This window comes from Pelophylax lessonae (assembly GCF_965119305.1).
Source record: "Pelophylax lessonae genome assembly, chromosome: 4".
NCBI lineage: Eukaryota > Metazoa > Chordata > Amphibia > Anura > Ranidae > Pelophylax > Pelophylax lessonae.
Genome location: NC_138771.1, coordinates 428927292 through 428947440, shown reverse-complemented (window position 1 = coordinate 428947440; position 20149 = coordinate 428927292). Strand labels below are relative to the sequence as shown.

At 40.6% G+C, this 20149-nt stretch overlaps 1 protein-coding gene across 1 annotated transcript in view; it reads left to right on the top strand.

The window, feature by feature from the left end:
- The window catches only part of DIAPH1 (diaphanous related formin 1), a 533606-nt gene that overhangs the window by 463562 nt on the left and 49895 nt on the right, over positions 1–20149 (top strand). The window contains exon 18 of the mRNA XM_082252909.1: positions 14775–14870. Coding sequence (XP_082109035.1) covers positions 14775–14870 — 96 coding nt within the window. The remainder of the gene's footprint in view (positions 1–14774; positions 14871–20149) is intronic.

Here is a 20149-nt window from a genome sequence, read left to right as displayed (position 1 = left end):
CCTGAAAATACTAGTTGCCTGGCTGTCACACTTAAGGCCCTGTTCACACCTGAGCGTATTTCAGCTTGTAAAACGCTCATCCCTGAAGTCTCAAAACGCCCAACAAGCAAAATATTAATTTCAATGGCCCCTGTTCACCTTTGAGCGTTTTGTCATCTGAAGCAAAACGCCTGAAGCTCAAAAAGGTACATGAGCTTCTTTTATGGCAGATTACAAGCGTTTTTGTTAGATGTCAATGCCTAACTGTAAAAAACGCTTGAAAAAAGCCCAAAAAAAGAAAAAACGTCTGAAAACGATACGCTCAGGTGTGAATGGAGCCTAATGCTTTAACTTTAGTATTTTTTGACTCTCTAACCTAGAACTGTACAGATAAGGAATTCTGCCGTCCACTAGCTGCATATTTTCTCCAGATTGCAGCCAGAGACAGCCAGGAGCCCAGGAATGCAGGTCACATATTTCTCTCATGACAGGTGCACTTTAACACTTTATAGTGGGTGTTGGGATTTGATTTTCAAAGCAACCACATAGAAGAGAGTTTGCCAGCTGTCATGTTATTTTCTGGCATGGCTGCTAACATAAGGCAATAAGCTGTGCTGGAAAATTGCATACATCTGGCATCAATCTCCGCATGTCCCTTCATCATGCAGCTTTTATTGTGAGGGTATGGACACAAATGTGGGCCTTCTGTAAAGGACAGGGGTTTTAGTATGGACCAGCTTTATAAATGCCATCCTTTTGTAGAGGAACAGAATGGGTGTCCTGTGGCTGATGTTCATAGTTGTATTGTGCCCAGTATCATTCATTAATACACACACAACCGACTGATTGCAACTAGCAATCAAACTTTAGAGCAGAGGTCTTCAAACTATGGCCCTCCAGTTGTTCAGAAACTACAATTCCCATCATGTCTAGTCATGTCTGTGAATGTCAGAGTTTTACAATGCCTCATGGGATGTGTAGTTCCGCAAGAGCTGGAGGGCCGTAGTTTGAAGATCCCTGCTTTAGAACATTGTATGGGCTTTTTAAAGCTGCAGCACATTATTGCCATGCAGTTTGCATCAATTTGCAGCACAAACTGAGTTTGCAAGCCAAGATCTACTGTTTTCTATAGGACTGGTTCCTAATAAGGAGCTGCATTGCAGCGTTCCCATGCAAAGAACTTAGTGCTGCATTTTTGGTGTGTCACCCTGCATAGTCTATGGGACTTTTAAACCTACAAGTTGGATGTATTTGGAACAAGCCCTGCAACCCCTAATCACTTTGATGTGACTGCTGATTTCAAGTTGATACTTTTGTGTTCTTTTAATGCTGTTTCACGGTTTCCAAATCTGTACTTTATAGTTAGTTGTGGTAATCTTTTTAATGCAGTTTTGGTGAGTCATCATACGGGATGGGTGTATGGCAGCTGCAGTTAGGTTGTACCGAGACAATAAATCCTTTCTTATGAGTGAAATAAAGGGGATATTAAGACCAACAAAGCGAAACAGCTCAGTGTGGAAGACAGCCAGCTACTGAGTCATGGGATTCCCCTTCAGGGATGGCTAACTTAATTGTCACACACTTTTTAAGCAAAAGAGACATTGTTCATTATTTAGCTACCAGAGAATAGTCCTCTTTGACTTTTGTAGGGAGCCAGCCCCTAAGGCTTCCAATAGACACTTAAAAACTATTGCTGAACCATGCTTTATTTTAATTAACTGAAATCCTGGAAATGAGCTGTAAACTAAAGACGTTTAAGGAAAAAAAAAAAGAAAGACATAGGTCCCCATTGATACTGGGGAAGAAATATGTGCCTGCAATTCCCTCATTTGGACAGCAGAGGTTGCACTTGAACCATTCTGCAGAGATTTCAGCTTTTTCTTGTGCCAGGCCATTTTAACTATACTCTCCATTTTGTGTAAATGACGCAGATACTAAACGGGATTTTTCACTGAAGCCGCCCAGAGATGGCAGTGTGTGTCAGCATATCCTGTAATCTCTGCAGAGGACAGGTCTGGACTAATCCTGTACTAGAAGCTCACAGTCAAAAGTATTGTGAGAATAAGGACATGGAGTTAAAGAGAAAACACAACACATTGTCACCTTTTTATTGTTAAAGAAATTAGTTTGATATACATAATATTTTCATTATGTGTTTATTTTTTTAAAAACATGTTTCTTTGTAATCTGAAATTCTATATGTACTCGAGGTCATGTTTGCTGATTTACATATGCAGGTTCCATTTCTTTCTTTTCAGTGCTGCACAATAGCAGAGCTTTACTGTTGTTTTTTACATTACAATTCTATGCGTCGGCCGACCTATTGAAAGAAAAAAAAAAGTGCTTTTTATGTGGCCAATATCACAACACTAGCAAAGAAATTGACAGAATATTTCCACTAAGTGCTCAATTTTATGGTTCATCTCTACATCCAAATACTTAGTGTTACTAAACCCACAACAGTAAAATCAGTCTGTATATGCAGTAAAGCTTGTTTTTTATACTCCTTGTGGAACCTTCACATTGTGTAAAAAGGCTGTTTGATTTTGTCTTTTTTGATCCTCCCCTTCTTTGATCCTCCCCTTCTCTGATCCTCCCCTTCTCTGATCCTCCCCTTCTCTGGTCCTCCCCTTCTCTGGTCCTCCCCTTCTCTGGTCCTCCCCTTCTCTGGTCCTCCCCTTCTCTGGTCCTCCCCTGCTTTGGTCCTCCCCTTATTCCGCAGTCCCCAATCTATCTCCTGATAGAACAGAGCCTTGGGGCGCTCTACCTATGCTCAGTTTGGTATTTATTGCTAGAGAGTTGTGTTCCCCCCTGGGAGGGTGCATGCGATTGTCACATGGTCAATTAGCACTGTCCAGACAATCGGGGAAGAATGAAAACTCCTGCTACAAGCTTTAACCAGACACTTATAGAAGTCATAAGACTGCCACAGCAGGTAAAATAAGTATTGACGTCACCATTTTGTTTTGGTAAATATATTTCTGAAGGTGCTATTGACATGAAAATTTCACCACGTGTCCGTAACAACCCATGCAATCCATACATACAAAGAAACTAAAACAAATAAGTTCAGAAATTAGGTTATGTGTAATAAAAGGAATGACACAGAGAAAAAGTATTGAACACGCTAACTGAAATGTATTTAGTACTTTGTACATAATCCTCTGTTGGTAATGACCGCTTCAAGACGCCTCCTGTATGGAGAAACTAGTCGCATGCATTGCATAGGTGTGATTTTAGCCCATTCTTCCACACAGAGTCATCAAATCTTGAAGGTTCCGTGGGCCTCTTCTATTAATTTGCACTGACAAGGGGCAGGATTGCTTTCTAATTACTGATAGATTTCAGCTGGTGTCTTGTTTTTCCATACCTTTTTGCACCTCCCTGTCTTCATGCGTGCAATACTTTTTCCCTGTGTTATTCCATTTTTATTACACAGAACTTCAAAAATCACACCTGAGCAATGCATGCAACTAGTTTTTCCATACAAGAAGTATCTTGAAGCTGTCATTACCAACAAAGGATTTTGTACAAAATATTGAATACATTTCAGTTAGCGTGTTCAATTCTTTTTCCCTGTCATTCCATTTTATTACACATAACTTATTTCTAAACCTATTTATTTTGGTTTCTTTGTATGTATGGATTCACTTGGGTTGTTGGTGGAATTTTCATGTCAAAAGCACTTTTAGAAATATATTTACCTAGAAAAATGGTGATGTGTTCAATACCTAATTTACCAGTTGTATATACTGCTGCTGAGAAAAGGAATTTAGCAGTTTTTTTTTTTTACCAAAATGGTTGCATTTCCATGTCCTCTGTTGTGGGAGGCCAAATATATTGAATGCAGAGTCCTAGGTTTAGTAACACTTTAAAGCTTAAATCTAAGCAGAAGTAACATTAATTCTGTATTTATGAATACATTCTATCGCTATTTATTTTTATGTTTAAATAACATATATCCTATCTTTATGGACATTTAATTTCTTCCAAAAATGTTTTAGAATTGATATTACTGCTTGGTGGAATATTGCATTCAGGTGGTACTGGGCCCCTAGAGTTGCAATGGCCTAATGGGTCTAGTTGATCGATGAAGCTAGCAGCTAATCCAGCCCTCATAGCTATCCCATTTTACCCCAAAGCCATGGCCATTAGAAGTCCAAATGATGGTGCCATTCTCCCAGCTTGATTGTCCATAATGTAATTAAAGTAAATAAATGATGAAACCAGCTTTAGAGAGTGACTGTTAACAAGAGTGCACTGCAATAACTCACAGGCATTCTAAAAAGTCTGCCAACACATAACAGCGCACATTGCATTCACATTATTTTTTTTTTTTTTCCCAACAGTTTGCACCACAGACACTGATGGTTGTGATTGTTTACATCTGTATATTGTGGTACTCTGCCCTAGTGTATTGTGATGCTATCTAAAATGAATGACAACACATTTCTCTTGCATTATAGTAATGAGCCTGAGCACTTTTTCTACAGGCCCCAAAACCATCCCTGTGACCTTGTGAGACTCAACTGACCATAAGGAAACCTTGCTACTCAAACCTGAAAAATGTGTAAGAAGAAAGTCTCTCCCCCCCCCCCCCCATTCAAAAACATAACTAAAATTATCCTTAATTAGTCTCTTATATAAAACTAGTGAAAGGGCGTTGTTCCAGTAGCAGATTGTTAGCCTCCTCTTGTAGTAAAAAATAAAACAGCTGGATTCTGAAAGCTTGCTAGGCACACCGGCACCTGAGCTTTTGTCCCTTCTTTTTACGAGGGCCTGTGTAAGATTGTCCCCTAGTCTACCAGTTTTGGAAAGACACATGTTGCACAGAAGCATCTTGTTGCAGAGGCAGCTGTCACTACTGTCGTTGAGTAGTTTAGACATGCCAGCCAGCTGCAGCTTCTACACACTGGGTTATTGTTCTCCACATCTCCACATCTTTTGATCCAAGTTTAAAACTTTTTTTTTTTTTTCTTGAGATCTTAGTCATTGGGTCTTTTTTTTTTTTTTCTTTAAAGCATTGCATAAAGTAAACCTTTCCTGCGATAAAAACAAAGCCATTTTGCTAACTGCCTGGCTATAATATCGCTCACTAACTTCAGAACTCTTGAGTTTCCAACATTGGCAAAATGTAATCATACTTGGTGTGGCTCAGTATCTAAAGTATTTAGGTCAGCCCCACAGACAAGGAGCAAGAATGTGCAGAATAGGTCAGCAATGGCAATCTCTCTCTTGTGAGTTAAACAGTTAGAAGAATACAAGAAAACAAGAATGGAGAAAGGGACTTTTGTTTGTTTTTTTTCCTATGATGTTTGCAGTGCCACCATAGATTGGAAGTTGCAGAGAGCACTTTAACTTATGCCCCCAAAGGATGTAATGCAAGGTGTTTTTTACAGAGCAGTGAATGATGTAGTAAGCCTTTTTGTTTTGAGAATAAAAACTTGCGGGACAGACTGCAACCAAGATGGTCAAAAATGGGGATCTCAGAGCTTTTACAAAAATAATATAACTTTAGTAAAAAATGGAAAATATTAACAAAAAGGTATGTATTGTTGCCGATACCGATATTTTGGCCATTGCATATCGGTATCGCCTGATATTGGCCAAAATTTTCATACATTAAAAAAAAAAAAAAATAATTTTTATCACTTGACAGGTACCGGTGGGACAGGAGACCCGGGCAAGCTGCGGGAGGGGGGGGGATGTTTCCCCTCCCACTCCTTGTAATGACAGCCGAGCGGCTTCTTAGCCGCATCGGTTGTCATTACAAGACAGCCGACTTTCGGCTATGGACGCTGGTACTGGGGTGATGCCTCTAGCTGCAGGCATCACTCCGGTACAAGCACTTTCCCGAAATATTGGCAATATCAGTTACCTTGGTGGCCGATTCCGATATATCGGGAAAAGTGCACATGGGCCCTCGATATATCAGCTTTGCCGATAATCGGTCGATCACTAGTATCAAACTTATCCACAAAAAATCTCATATCTTTTCCCAAAATTAAAAACATAGGACAATGCGGTCATAACATTGGACATCCCCATCCATACCACCATCACACGTACCTTTAATGTATAACAGGTCTGACTACTACTTCTGATGTTTACCTATTGCATCACACAAATGTATGTATGCAGAATCGTATACATATGCATCTCCAAGCTGCATCTAGAGCTGTTAAGGTGTGTGTGTGTATATATAGCAATGCTTTCCTATTAAAATGAATAAAGCACAACTAAGTAAGTAAAAGAATGCTCAAGACTGAAATCCAAAAGTAGCACAATTATTCTAAACGTGTCCTCCGCTGGTGATACTTATTGCCAGTGTTGAGGAGCCCAGAAGGGATCCTGCTATAATGTCACAACCTCCATTAGGAGTAATCTGAATGCCAGCTGAAAAAAAAATCACAGATGTCATAATGTGCAGCACACTAATGCAGATGCCACAGTTGGCAGCACTGCAGATATTGCAGTAGGCAGTATTCACTGAAACACTGGTATAGTAGCTAAATGATATGAGTTGGGAAGTGTTAAAACCCCTCTCACACTTTTCTTGCTTAGAAATAAGCCTTGGACACCTGAGTGATTTGAAGCACATTTTCCAAAGCACTTCAATATAGGGTTTCTTATTGTAGCACCCTCCTAGGTAGGTGCAAGAGAGCGAGTATAATTTTTGGCTCTGTCTGCCTATCAGAGGAGCAGCAGGTACATTCTATATTGCACTCTGCTTAACAAAGAGCAGGATCTGTGAGTTAGGTCTGCTCGGTGTGTGATTCATGTGGTCTGAGGTAGTGTCCCCACTGATCCAATGGGGAGGCACATTGGTTAGTGGAGGAAACCTGGCCAATGAGTACACAGGCTTTTATACAGCTCAGGGATTGGCACAGACTGCTGTCTTGGTGCATTGTGGGGTGTAGTATAAAAAGCCAAGAGCACATGTGCTCAAGGTCTTTAGCTGGTGTGCACAGTCCTGGAAGGAGGGTGGTAGCTGCCTCCTCTTCTGTAGTGGTTGGTGTATGGTCACAGGCAGTCATCCTGGTGAGCCAGAAGTGTGGAGCTGAACCCAGAGGTCCAGGAGAGCTGACTAGAAGGCTTTGAGACACTGGAGAACCTGAAAAGCAGTATTGTGAGTACAGGGGATAGTGTCTAAGGGCCTGACCAGGAAGGGGGCCACTCCAGAGTAGAGTAGTCATAGGACAGAAAAAAGGGGGGTTCTAGACGAGTACCCTGAAGATAAGTACATAGTTACATAGTTAGGTTGAAAAAAGACATCAGTCCATCCAGTTCAACCTATGATGTGTGTGTGTGTGTGTGTTTGCTTTTAACCGTACATTGTATACCCCTGTATGTTGTGGTCTCTAAGGTGCCCATCTAATAGTTTTTTTGAAACTAGCAATGCTCCCTGCTGATACGACTGCTTGTGGAAGAGAATTCCACATCCTTACCGCTCTTACAGTGAAGAACCCCTTACGCATTTTAAGGTTAAACCGCCTTTCCTCTAGTTTTAGTGAGTGGCCACGTGTCTTATTGTATCTCCTTTCTCTGAATAGTTTGTTCCTTATGCTAGGGTCGCCAGTACAGTATTTGTACATTGATATCATATCCCCCCTCAATCGTCTCTTCTCCAGAGAGAATAGGTTCAGTGCTTGTAGTCTTTCCTCATAGCTGATGTCCTCCATTCCCCTAATTATTTTTGTTGCCCTTCTCTGGACTCTTTCCAATTCCAGCACATCCTTCCTGAGGACCGGTGCCCAGAACTGGACAGCATACTCCAGATGTGGCCGGACCAGAGTCTTGTAGAGCGGGAGAATAATCTCTTTATTTCTGGAGTGAATCCCCTTTTTTATACATCCCAGTATTCTGTTGGCTTTGCTTGCAGCGGCTTGGCATTGCATGCCACTGCCAAGCCTGTTGTCTACCAGTACCCCCAAGTCTTTTTCCATCCTAGACTCACCCAGAGGTTCCCCTCCTAGTGAGTAGCTTGCTTTGTGGTTTCTGGCCCCCAAGTGCATTACCTTACATTTTTCAACATTAAACCTCATCTGCCATGTAGTTGCCCACCCCGTTATTTTGTTTAGGTCCGCTTGTAAGGTTTCCACATCCTGCATATAAGATACTGGCATGCTTAGTTTAGTATCATCCGCAAATACTGAGATTGTACTAGATATCCCCTCCTCTAGATCATTTATGAATAAATTAAACAGGATTGGTCCCAGGACAGAACCCTGGGGGACCCCACTTTCCACACCCGCCCAATCCGAGTACTCCCCATTAATCATCACCCTCTGGACTCTCCCCTGAAGCCAGTTCTCTATCCAGGTACTCACCTTATGGTCCATACCTACCTTCCTTAGTTTGTACAGTAACCGTTTGTGGGGAACGGTGTCAAAGGCCTTTGCAAAGTCCAGATACACCACATCCACAGGCTTTCCTTTATCTAGGTGGCAGCTCACTTCATCGTAGAAGGTTAATAGATTGGTTTGGCAAGAACAATTTTTCATGAATCCATGCTGATTACTACTAATAATACCGTTTTCATTACTAAAGTCCCTTAACATCCCCTCCAAAATCTTGCAGACTACAGATGTTAGGCTGACCGGCCTATAGTTACCCGGGATACATCTCGGCCCCTTTTTAAATATTGGTACCACGTTGGCTTTTTTCCAATCAGCTGGCACCATACCTGTCTGTAAACTATCCTTAAAGATCAAGAATAATGGTCTGGCAATCACCTGGCTGAGCTCTTTAAGAACCCTCGGGTGCAAGCCATCCAGTCCTGGTGATTTATTTAAGTACTTAAGGAACATTACCTACCTCAGATTCATCTAGTGGCAGGATGAAGCTGCGGCCTTGCTGCATTCTCAGACAGAATGCCTCAGCATTGTGAATAGTTCAAGTTTTGGAGTATCCCACTCATCCCTTCTCCCATCCCAATATCAAATAAAACAACAAAAACAACAACCCCTAGACTGTTCATTGACTGAGCCAGGAAAGTAAAGTGTTAAGATTCTGCATGCAGTTGCTATCGGTAACCCAAGGGGACCTAAAAGTGTGCAAATCCAGCAGCCCTCCACTGGGCAGTGCTACACTATATTTTCCATGGTGCCCTTCACACCTGAGAACTGCATCACTTCAAGCTTGCCGTTCAAAGCCCCAAAAAGTACATGAGCTTTTTTGGGTCAGAGATGCAATTTTTTTTGGTCCCTATAGATTTAAATAGGAGTGCCAGAAATCGCACAGTTTTGCCTTTCCTGGTATCCAGCTTTCTATTGGCTCAAACAAAAACAATCAAGCCTGAAAAGGCCCAAAACATGTGGTTAAAAACACAAATAATAATGCTCCAAAGTCACCTGAAAACGCTCATGTTCAAGTGTTTATAGGGACCTATAAAAAGTTTAGTTTGAGAATACCTGTACTGATGTATTTTAAAATATTGTGGTATGCATATGTATCTAGTGGTCCTTCGTCTTGACAATCCATGATATCATAACAGTTATTAGTTTATTCCTCTTGATTTGGTGTTTTTTTTTTTTTGCCTTTATTTTATACATCAACAGAGAACAATTCATAGTAAGCTCCTTAAACAGTACAAGGGTATGTCATGATGTTTTCGGTCTGAAGACAAAAACAAAGTTATTCTTCCTGTTGAGAGGAGAGGAAACTGCTTACAACCCCCATAGATGTATATTGAAGCACATGTGTGGACCTTACCTTTTTTAGTCAATGTCTGGAAATGACCCTTCCGGCTTCCTGTTCCTCTTTCTCAATGACAGCTGCAGTCATTCTTCCTGGAATCCCCAGTGAATAATAATGTGATACACATGGTTTCCTGACAGGATGAGGAACATGTGTCTGTCCATTTCATGGCCTTAAAAATGTTTGTACCTTCTCAATAGAAGTCTTTCCAGGATTTACAGACTTGGCACCAGTGAAATTTGCTTTTAATTTTTTTTTTTGGACACGTATTCGGCCAAATGTATATACTTATTGCTGTACAGAACTAGTTAAAAGCAGAGGATTGTTTTCGTATGGGGTACTGCTGAGAGTAGTTAATGCAGACAGAAGTTTTATCTGCTTTACTTGAAATGGGAGCTCCGGAATGCTACACCCTCACTGTGTCTGTGCCCCTGGTAATTCTAGCTGATTGACCTCATAGGCCCCTTGCAGAGCAGTGAAAACATTTCAGACTTACTAAACAATTACATATACAGTATTACATCAATTTAAATTTCCTAATTATATAGGACACAGGATCATTAGCCATCAACCATGGGTTACATGCAGCTACCTTCATATTACCAATGGTTAATGACTAAAGATTGAATGTACAATAAATATATGTAATGCACTGCGTAAATTGATGGCACTGTAGAAGTACCTGTGATAAAGATTTGTGTCCTATATGTATACTGCACTCCCAACAACATTATTTTTTTCTGGCAAGTCCATTTTTTTGCACACTTAACCTGCAAAAGGAGGCATAGACACTCTTTTAGTCAAAATTTTAGTCCGAAATGACAATGAAGAACATGCCAATATGCAAACTTAGATAAAAAGAGGGCTTACAGGAGTAATACAATCCTTCAACCACCCACTTAAAACAGATCAGCATGCTAAAATCAGGACCACGTTAAAGGAAACTTCTACTGGAAGAATTATGCAAGCTGTGTTTGTCTCAAGGTAAATAGTTGTAGCTTAGCGGTCTCTGGCTTCAGTATATATTTTTTTTAATAGCTGACCCAGACAAGAATGCAGCACATGCAGTCCAAATCTCTATACTTATTACTTGTTCCAGGTCAATGACTTACAACGTTTTGATGTCCAAGAGATAGCCAGGTAATTTGCATTTTCAGAAGTGGAGTCAGCAATGGCAGCTCATATATGTTTCTTATCACAAATGTAATATATGAGGCTTTCTAATTAAATGGTAGAGAAGTGGCAGTAAAATTAGACAGAACCAGTATATTCTGTGATGCACACCTAGTTTTGGGTCACTTATTCAGAAGTGGCCAGGGACACTGTACTGGTAGGTTGTCATTAACAGTGTCATCTGTTAATGTGAATGAAAAATCTTCTCAGAGACCACAATGCAAAGCTATTGCAGGTTGTGCGACCTACCACTGCGGTCTCAGTAGTTCTTAGAACCAGAACATTACTCCGCTTCCTTTTTCCAGCTCTGATTGGACACCTCCAATCTGTCTTGTAAAAGCCTAATTCATCTATGAAAGAACATGCAGCTTAATTTTGAGGCATAAGTATAAGCAAATTGATGAATACATACATGAAACAGATAGGGCCCTGTTTGTAAAGAAGCAGTAGGGCCTTACTGCTCTCCTACCACTACATTAAAAAAAATCTACATTAATAAAAGAAAAGGAGAGCTGTTAAGAAGAAAAAAAATGAATGGGAGCTTGGTTATGTGACCAGCCTCTGCTCCAGCCACAGTTCTCTTTGCAGTGTTAGGGCCCTTTCACACCAGTGTGTTGCTTTAACAAACATACTAGATGTGCATTGTGTCTGCTTTGCATTAAGGAGCCTATTCATTCTGAGGGCAGTGCTAAAGGTCCTATATGCTACACTTAATGCCCCTACTGTCACATGTTGTTCACATCTGCATGCTGTGCGTCATTACTTGTTAGTTACTAATTTTGGGCTTATAAGACGTACATTTGAGTTTTGTGACCCAGACACTATAGCTAAGACCTGACCATATACTTTTCTTGCAGTCAAAAATACATTGCAGTCAGGACTTTAAAACTGGGTGCTTTCCCACATCCACTCAAGCAATGTGGTGGCAGGAATTTCCCCCTACTGGACAGTTGTATTCTGATGGCGAAGACTTCCCCCTTAACCCATCAGAATGTACTGATCAGCTGCAGCAGCTGATCAAATGCTGCTTTTCATGAAGGGCTGCTCATTCATGAAGGGCTGTTAATTCATTCAGCTTCTGTTGAACAGAGAAGGTTACAAACAGAACCAAATTCATCTGGTTCCTACCGATCTGGCAAGATTTCAATATGCGTGTGCTCTGCTTTATTGGATAGTGAAGCTGGGTACACACAGAGTGCATTTTAACACACATTACAATGCATCTTACATTGCATGTCAGAGTACTTAGATGCACACAAATGTGCATTTTACCAAGCCTTAACATGCCTTTTACTATGTGTCCATTAAATTCTGTGGAAAAGGCATCAGGCAAATACACAAAAGTGTAAAAATGCTCTTATGCTTTAGTAGCTTTTGATTCCTTTGGTTACTGAAACTTGGGCCACAAGCTTATGCAGCATTATTCTTATTATATAATGTGTTACTCATTAAAAGGCACCCTGTTTCCCATAGTAACCAAATTCCTGTTGTCATGTTTCTCACTCATCTTAGAAAATGAAAGCAAACATCTGGTTTCCATTGCAACAGCTCAGTTTTCTCTTTGATTAGACAACAGCTAGGGGTCCATATAGGGCATTCCTGTACCATACATAAACCTTCTGTAGTGTGTTTACATTCTTTGACCTAATGTAATCTAACAGTAAATTCACATTGGTTTGCCAAACCTACAGTGGCCACAGTGAATGGTGTAGTTAAACTACGTTCAGCTATAATACATTGTCTACCAACTTTTTATTTGCAGATAATTCTTACTTTACTTTTATCTATCCATCTATCCATCCATCTATCCATCTATCCATCCATCCATCCTCTGTTCCAGCCTCTCAGGTGTCTGGATGCCAAAGGGATTGGAATTGAAAGGGAAATTAGATAGAGACCCAACAAAATAAAGCTTTTTTTTTTTTTTTTTTTTTTTTTTTAAGTAAAGCAGGGAAGATTTAGGTTTAAGGTCTTTATTGTTTGTCTTTGTGCTAGTATAGCTCATTCTTATTTCTTAACCTGGTAGCACAAGGTCAATAATTAAGTCAAAACCTGACAAATTAGTGCCCTTCCTGACTCTAGCTATAACTGGTCTTGGTACAGAAGTAAATTGCCATAAATGTTTCTACAAATGCCATATGGCCTGTATGGACTGTGTTTAGGAATGAACAGAAGTGGCATAGCATTAACCAGTTATGTGGTTTTCTGGAAATTGCTGATTGGGCCTTGGCTAACCAAAATATGAACATTCCATTGTCAGTCTGTGCATTCAGTCTTTTTGGAGCTGCCAGTGGGAGCAATACAAAAGAACTGAATCACTTGGCACCAATTCCACAATCTTTATGTGATTTAATGATACCCTGCAAAAAGCTGAGACTTTGGTTGAGTTCTTATTTGTGTTGAAACATTGGGCTCATTAAGGTATTTTGTGTACATAAAACATTATGGTGTTATAAAGCATTCAGGTGTTCATAGAGTATGTAGAAAACACATTTTTTTATGCTAGTGATCCTTGACAACAAGACTAGTTGGTAATGGTTGTGTGATATTACAGTGTGTTTTTTTTTTTTTTTCAGTGGTAATCTCCTGCTTAGGTTGTGAGTCAGTTTGTCTCATGACTGAGTAATTTTGTGCTGAGTGCTTTGGCATTGTAGTCTGGGAGTTTTCCAGTTTAGCTGTGTTTTGCATGCTTGGCTATGGGCAGGTCTGCCATCGGTTACAAAGGAAGAACCAAGACCTACCCATTCTTGTAGAAATCCCTGAGGCATACTTTTAGATCCTTGCTAGTTTTGTCCTCCCTCCAGAGACTGCAATGGATCACACACAGTTTTAATGCCAGTGGAATAATGCTGAAAGTGATGCTGTTAATCAATAAACCATGTACGGTTTATCTATGCTTACAGCTTTCAGAATTTGAGCTTCCATTGTAATTGTTAAAAGTTTAGCTACAAAGACTTTAAATTTGGGGAAAAAGCATTGTCTTTAGCCATCAGAATATCATGAGTATTGTAGATTAAGACCCCTCGCACATGACGATTCCCATTAGGTCCACTTGTCAGTTTTTCAGGTAAACCTGGTCAGTCGGTTCATTGACCCCTATGGACTGGTGGGTGTAAATGGACTTCTGTCCATTTACACCTGCCTTTCTCCATTCTGATCCAGTCCACTAAAGAAACGAAAGAGGATCTGTCCTCCTCCATCTAGATGTACCGGAAGGCAGTTGGGTATAAATGGAAAGTGGAGTCAATCATCTGCCTGCTCTGCTCTGTTCAGCAATGAATCAGTGGGCAGATCCCCTGCTGATCAAAACAAAGTCTGCCCCGTGTAATGGGGCGTAAGACTGGGAGTATGTATTTGATTTCTTGAGGATCTTCTGTTTAAATTCTAGTAATCAGTACTCTTTATAACATCACAACTGCACTAAAGCCAGAACATTCACTGGGTTTTTCCAAACCTAAGTTTGGTTATCTGTAGACTACAGAGTGCATGAAATAAAGTTAGGAATGTTTTGGGGGTTTTTTGCAAAAATTCTTGGTGCGCAGAGTGACCATCTCAGGAGGTTCCCAATAACCTTCTCCTTTATAAATTGCTGTGTTCTGTTTGTTGCACTGAAGTGTACTTTTAAATCTTTGCCAACAGTGCAGATAAGAGCAAGCTACAGTTATTCATAGTAAAGTCAATGGTTAAATCTGATCTAACAAGTTCTGTATGTTTGGTAATGGGGCACATAGATCTGCACCTGTGTGTACAGGATCTCTATAGATGAATTATTGGGGTGTGTTTAGATTGAGGACATTGTAATTGTGGTTTTCATTGTGTACGTTGATGTGTACTTTTAGAAGAGGTGGACTAAAATTAAATTAGAGAAATCTATTTACTATTGACTGCATCTGCTAATGTTATTGTTTCTGTTTGATCTGCAGCCAAGAAAGACCAAGATGCAGAGGATAAAAAAGCTGCACCGAAGAAGAAAATTAAAGAACTTAAAGTATTGGATCAAAAGACTGCCCAGAATTTATGTAAGTCTCTTTTTTTCAAATGCGTTTTCTTTCTGGCATTCACAATCTGTGTATTAGGTTGTGAAAACTATTTGTGCCTCTGCATCACCTACCCTGTTTCCCTGAAAATAAGCCCTACCCCGAAAATAAGACTTAGTATGATTTTCAGGGATGGCTACAATGTAAGCCCTACCCCAAAAATAAGCCCCAGTAAAACCCTTGATCTCAGCCCCTCCTTCTGCAGTATTCGGTGAGGGAAAGTAGAGCTCCGGAGGGTCAAGTGAGTGCCCAGCAGCGCTGTAAATAAGGTATTTTCCACAATAAAGTTACAAAAGGATACACACTGCACATTACATAATATTTTTACAAAATTGATTACATATTTTTACAATGACTTTATCCAAGGTTTATTTTTGGGATTACAGAATGTCATAATGCTGACTCCTGAGCTGACAGGGAGAGGGGGGGAGAGAACTTTTTTTTATTTTATTCCAGGTTTTTTTAGAACATAAAGAGGGCTAAATGACACAACACAAGCACTGTGCTGTCTACCATGCTTTAAAGGATCAGGATATTTTAGGGTTACAGTACCTTTAAGATCATCTTTTTACATACCATAAATAAATAAGACATCCCCTAAAATTAAGCCCTAGTGTGTTTTGTGTAGCCAAAATTAATATAAGACCCGGTCTTATTTTCGGGGAAACACGGTACTTAGGAGAGTTAAAGCTGACCATAGTACAAACATAATGTAATCATTTGGGGTAGGAAGGGGAAGATGCATGCAGACCTGTTTATGCTGAGGAAAACTGCAGGGATCAAGCAAGGTTGTCTAACCAGTTTGATCCCTGTGTTGTGTTTACCCATAGATGGAAATCATCATCATATCATGCAAGTATTGGGATAATTTAGCTTATGAGTTCTGTGGTCATCTAAATAGTGCATAACCAAGACCACTATGTAATACCCAACCTGTCTTGATCCTTGTCACAAGCCAGATGATTCTCCTCACATGATCAAGAGGCAAAGTGTCCTCTCCTGATGTTTGCCTGTACATGTCTGTAACATGCAAGCTCTGGGGTAGTGGTGTGAGCCCTATGTATGTGGTGTAATAAATCCGAAATTAAGGCAAAACATTTTTTTTTCATTTTTGATGGTGTAAGACCATCTGTTTCATGGACAAAATTTCTCTTCACTTCCTGTCCCATAGCAACAGGAAGTGAGAGGAAATCCCTAAAAAGTGAAGAGAAGCCCTGGTGGTCACCAGAATCTGTGTCCCCATTGGAAGATTTCCCTTCTATTCCTGTTCTGGTGACCATTCACATTTTGGATTTTCCTTCTCTGTCACTTTCAATGAAAAAGGCCAAAAGGACAAAAAGAGAGGGTGACTCTCCCTAATGTGAACACAGACCGCTATATATACCGTACAGGTGTTATAATACCTCTCCACTCTGTCTAAAACAACAAAAAAGTTTTGCTGTAAGTTATATATACTTTAAAGGAAAATTAAAAGGAATTCTCATCTCTGTATCTAGGCATTTAGTCTGCCAGGCCTGGATTCAGGCCTAATCTGTGAATGTGGTATCTTTTCATGTTATTACTGAAAGGGATCAGGTACAAATTTGTACTTATGAATATTTTATGCCTTCTGTCCAGGTTATAAGGACAGGATTGCTGTTGGCTAGCCACAGATTGTCCTATGACCTACCAAGGTGATAAGACTCTCTGTCCACAACTTTGCCAGTGAAGTGTGATGACTCGCCGATCTACCTCTCATGGCACAAAGTGAATTTCTCAATGAAATGATCTCAGTGCAGTAGGTGTGCACATCGAGTGGTTCTTAAGTTCTTCTAGAACACATCCACACAGCTCAGCCCTCACCTTGTATTTGCTAGGGGTTACTCAATTTAGGAACATCAGTTGCATGGTTCAGGACCGTTATGGAAAAACTTAGAATGATTGAGGCCTGTCATCCTAACATGCCTGAATTATAATGTATATATACCTTTAGTTTGAATTGTGCTCTTTTCCTTTGCACTTACAATAACAGACGCTTCTGCATTCTGATTATGCATTCAGCACTTATTACCTCTTATTCTAGATGATGCAAATATCAAATACAAGCAATAGTATTGTATATAATAATCACCTTTTCGCAAAGATGTGCATTACATTTAATTTGTTTTACATTGCCTTTAAAAGGGCTTTTTTGCACACTGTGGAAAACCTTCTATTATAAGCATGCAGAGATTCCCTGTATGCTACACACTGTGCTCTGTAACCTTGAACTATGAACTGTTACTTTGTGACAGCCATTGAATAAGCACTATTCACAGACCTTCATTCAGTGCACTAAGAAGGATGTTTTTTTAATTTCGTTCAAGTATACTTTGTAAAATAGTGTGGTGCAGCAGATGGTGGGTAAGTTCAATAGAATATCTTCCAGCTGTTATTCAGGGGCATAAAAAAGTTTAACTTCGGATCAAACTGCCTTACACCTGCTTCTCTGCCAGCAGTCTGCAATGTGTGTGTGTATAGTGTTTGAAGGTGAAGAACCCAGCACATGTCAATGCCTGGAAAAGAAAGAATAGTCATTTATCTTTACAAAGACCAGTTTTTTTCAGTGGATAGTGCCTGGCTGTAAATGTTGTGTTTTTGGGAAAGAAGAATACAACAAATTTCAGCCCTAAACCCAATTTGGGCAGCTGTGCTTTGTAATTGGTTATAACAGCAGAAGTTTGTAATGTTAGCAACAGTTAAACAGTTTAGGCAGTTTATCCCTGCTTTTCCTTCAGGAGCTCAACAAAAAATCACCCTTGTTGTGGCCCCCACAGTACAAGGGCTAAATACTTATAAAGTCTAGGGGGTTGTAGAGAAGCCTGGGTTACTTATCGGACTCTGTAGCAGACCCAAATGCTCTCCCCTCAGCTCATCTATGGCCAGAGCCTCTGTGTTATCATTACAGTGTAGGGCTATTTATCTGTTGTATGTTGTGGAACTGAGGCTGGGAGTAGCTTACAATGGATGCTGCAGTGAAACAGTCACAATGATCGAGAGAGCCTGCCGATGTGAGGAGACGGGTAAGTAATACAGTCTCTTCTGCAACACCCTACATTTAAAGGTCATTCAAGCCCAGTTCACACTGGTGCGACATGCGCACTGGCTTTGAGAGCAAAAGTTGCACTCCATTAAAGGAGTAGTCTGAAGCCCCATTACACAAAATGCCAGAATTTAGCCAATTGAAATACCTTTTCAATGTCGCCACTTTCAAGAAAATCGGCCCAGCGGTTATTCTTTTATTCCCTCCCGAAGTTTTCAGCACCTCCGGGTTTTCTTCTATGGCCGCCATGATAAAACTACCTCTCCCAGCATGCCCGCTCATCTCTTCCGGTAATCTCCTGCCCTCCCCCTGTGACTCCTCCGCTCGGCCCCCTCCCTAAATTATAATATTACACGCCCCCTCCTCTCGCACCTATTTCCTATTTGGACAGCGCTCCAATCGGCGTTTGCTGAGCTGAGCCAATGACAGCTCAGCTCAGCGCATATATGCATAAATTAGGTCAGGGGGAGTATTCGACTCCGGGCGTGGAGGCCGGCGCAGCCCGCAGTGACTCATGAGATCGATGAGTCACCGGGCGAAGATGGCGGCGGATGAAGAAGAAAGAAGTCGAGCGTCATCAAAAGACCCAGCTTCCGGCCGGAGAGAAAAACGAGGAGAAGACCGGGAAGAAGACCATAAGGAAAACGTGAGTATATTTGAATGTGTTATAACTTTGTGTAATGCTCTATTTCCCCCAGAAACACTTTGCTTCAGACTACTCCTTTAAGTACAATGGAACAGTTCTAATAGGAGTGACTTGAGTAGCTCCAACTTAGAAAAAGGTTCCTGCACTACTTGTAGTCTGACTTTGCCACGACTTGCATTGATTTCTGCTAACTTGCCGATCGCCCCACGTATATATACTGCGGGGCGGCTGCTCTCCTGCTCAAAATCACATACTGGTACGTGGTTTTGCTCTTCCCGGTCTGCGGTGTGCATGCGCGCCACCAACTTCCTCTGTGATTAGACACAGCGGGAGCCAATCAGCGGGTCCCACCCATTATTCACGAGAGGGGCAGGACTGCGGTCTGCCTTTGTTAGTAGGAAAGACAGAGATCCTGTGTTTCTGCCAAGCAGGAACATGGATTTTTGTCTTCTCACAGCCAAAGCCAAACCCCCCCACACACAGTTATAAAGCACTCCCTTGGAGCCAATCAGCGGGTCTCACCCATCATTCACGAGAGGGGCAGAACTGCGGTCTGCCTGTGTAAACAAGGAAGATTGCTGTTCTGCTAGTAGGAAAGGCAGAGATCCTGTGTTTCTGCCAAGCAGGAACATGGATTTTCGTCTTCTCACAGCCAAAGCCGAACTCCCCCACACACACAGTTATAAAGCACTCCCTTGGAGAACATTTAACCCTTTGATCGCCCCTGATAACTTTTTCCCTGCCAGTGTCCTTAGTACAATGCATTTTTTTAGCACTGATAACTCTATTGGTGTCTCTGGTCCCCAAAAAGTGTAACTTAGTGTCAGATTTGTCTGCCGCAATGTCGCAGTTCTGCTAAAAATCGCTGATCGCCGCTATTACAAGTAAAATAAATAAATAAATCTATCCCATAGTTTGTAGATATACCTTTTGTTCGCAAACCAATCAATATACGCTTATTAGGATTTTTTTTTTTTTTTTTTTTACCAAACACATGTAGCAGAATACATATTGGCCTAAATTGATGAAATTAGATTATTTACATTTTTTTATTGGTATGTTATAGCAAAAAGTAAAAATAAATATTTTTTTTTTCAAAATTGTCGGGTTTTTTTTGTTTATAGCACAAAAAAATCAAATCCGCAAAGGTGATCAAATACTACCAAAAGCAAGCTCTATTTGTGAGAAAAAAAAAGTGCATCCATTTTATTTGGGTAGAGTGTTAAAGTAACGCAGTGCCGTATCGCAAAAAATAGCCTGGTCATGAAGAGGGGGTAAATCATCTAGGGCTGAAGTGGTTAACCACTTCTGGACTGGAGGGTTTTACCCCCTTAATGACCGGGCCATTTTTTGTGATATGGCACAGCTTTAATTTAACTGACAATTGTGCGGTCGTGCGACGCTGTACCCGAATAAAACGGATGTCCTTTTTTTCCCACAAATAGAGCTTTCTTTTGGTGGTATTTGATAACCTGTGCGATTTTTATTTCTCTTTCGTTCATTGATGGCTACAGCTTCATATCTTCTTGACCCTTGGGTTTATGCTGCCCCCTA